This window comes from Octodon degus, unplaced genomic scaffold (assembly GCF_000260255.1).
Source record: "Octodon degus isolate 3935 unplaced genomic scaffold, OctDeg1.0 scaffold00050, whole genome shotgun sequence".
Classification (NCBI taxonomy): Eukaryota; Metazoa; Chordata; class Mammalia; order Rodentia; family Octodontidae; genus Octodon; species Octodon degus.
Window position 1 is genome coordinate 4126984 of NW_004524626.1, and position 2268 is coordinate 4129251.

Consider the following 2268-nt stretch of genomic DNA (forward strand, 5'->3'; position numbering starts at 1 on the left):
TGATTCACAATAAAGAAACAATTAAAGTTCAAGGTGAAAAATATGTTAAAAATCCTAGGTTTATCATTATCTAATGTATATATGTGTCCAAACACCATATTGTAGCTCACAAATATGTATTAATTAAAAACTTTTAATTAATAGTCATAAGATACACCAGCATGTTGAGGTCTACATGATCAAGAAGAACAATGAAGGCAGTGATATGCAAACGCATGATACATGAAAAAGAATAATAATTGACCTCAGATTTAGATGAATTGCATCAGTTATCAAGTATAATTTTTCCATGCATGGAGAAAATTCCAACACTACTTCTTCAGTAAAACAAATGTGGTCATTCTACACATTTGAATTATTCTACAATGTGGTATGTAATAAAGAAGAAATTATTTTTAAGACATTCTTGCTGGCCCATCAGATGAATTATCATTTTCAAGTATTTCTTGTTCAGTGTTTAGAATGAATTTGAGAATTTGGGTAAGAAAAGGAAAAAACTGTTGGATCAGAGTAGAAATCCTAAAAGCATGAATTGCTTATATTGTATAAGGAGGTTGCAATTGTAATGATAGAAAGTTCAGGAAAATTCACAAAGAGCAATTCCTATTTTCATTATCTGATCAAAGAATCACAATTTTAGACTCAGAAACTTTGAAAATCCTACAACCAAGAGAGTTGTTCAGCCTCAAGACAAACTCCGCTTTTATAGTTTTCCTCCAGAAAGTTTTCAGAGCTCTCTTGACATCTTTATTCCTCAGACTATAGATGAAGGGATTAAGCATAGGGGTGGCCACAGTGTACATCACCGAGGCAATTGCGCTTGAGTGTGAACTACGGGTTGCAGCTGAACTAAGATACACACCTAGACCTGTGCAATAAAATAAGGACACCACAGAGAGGTGAGATGCACAGGTGGAAAATGCTTTATACTTTCCCTGAGAAGATGAGATTGAATGCATGGAAGAAATTATCTTTGAGTAAGAATAAAGGATGCCAGCTAGGGGAACAGTAGCCAGTAGCACAAGTGCAAAATACATAACCAAGTCATTAAGAAAGACATCAGAACAAGTAAGCTGGTCAACCTGATTAAGTTCACAAAAGAAGTGTGAGATTTCCAACTCCGTACAGAAGGACAGCCTCAGCACCATTAGGATTTGCAACAAGGCATGCAGGATACTCACAACCCAGGACACCAACACCAGCAACATACACAGTGGGCGGTTCATGATGACTGTGTAATGCAGTGGGTGACAGATGGCTACAAATCTGTCATAAGCCATCACAGCCAGGAGGAAGTTGTCCAACTCCACAAAAAGCAAGAAAAAGTACATCTGAGTGATGCAGCCTGCATAGGTAATGACCTTGCTCTGTGTCTGGATGTTCACCAGCATCTTGGGCACTGTGATGGAGGTGAAACAGATGTCCACAAAGGAGAGATTGGAGAGGAAGAAGTACATGGGTGTGTGCAAGTGGGAGTCTGAGATGATGGCCACGATGATGAGCAGGTTCCCAAGCATAGTGATCAGGTACATGGAGAGGAAAAGCCAATATATGAGAGGCTGCAGTTCTGGGTCATCTGAAAATCCCAGAAGAAGGAATCCTGAAATTCTTGTGTTGTTCTCTAATTCCATGTGGTGGATGCAACTACCAAAAGAAAGAAAAGAGGTTAATACTATTTACACAAATGGCTGTTATTCATATTGTTGAAATGTTCTAATTTATATTTTCCAGTTTATAAATTATTTTATATACTTTATGATGTGGTCCCTATGAGGTGCCTCTAAGATTGTTCCTGATTTGGAATTTCTGTTCTGTTCTGTTCTAACCTTTTCTCCCATGAGGTCATTTTATTCTACAGTTTCAGTGAAGAAATATTTCTTATATTTAACAAAAAAAAGAGTACTAACAATGTTCCAAGCGCTCTCTACAAAGTGAATGGCTGCAGCTGAAAAACAAACATTCCTATATCCCAATAATGGACATAGAATATATGGAGGTAAGTATACCACATGTCTAAGACCTGTTTTCTGGTAAAAGTATAATACATTCACAAAATCATAAATATTAAATTATGTGGTCTTTTGTTATCAATTATACCTCAAATAAAACTGTTCTAAGAAGAAATCATCTAGTCAAGAATTTCTTAAGTATTTCTAAAGAAAATAAAAATAGTAAAAAAAATAGAAATATACAGAATTTCACAAAACAAAATGATAGGAATTCAACAATGTTTTTTACATTGTACATTGCTGTCTTCAAATTAGTTGT

At 35.5% G+C, this 2268-nt stretch overlaps 1 protein-coding gene across 1 annotated transcript in view; it reads right to left on the reverse strand.

Moving 5' to 3' along the window:
• Nucleotides 1-1631, reverse strand: part of LOC101563114 (olfactory receptor 7A17-like) — a 5388-nt gene extending 3757 nt beyond the window's left edge. The window contains exon 1 of the mRNA XM_004632886.2: nucleotides 730-1631. Coding sequence (XP_004632943.2) covers nucleotides 730-1631 — 902 coding nt within the window. The remainder of the gene's footprint in view (nucleotides 1-729) is intronic.
• Between the last annotated feature and the right edge of the window lie 637 nt (nucleotides 1632-2268).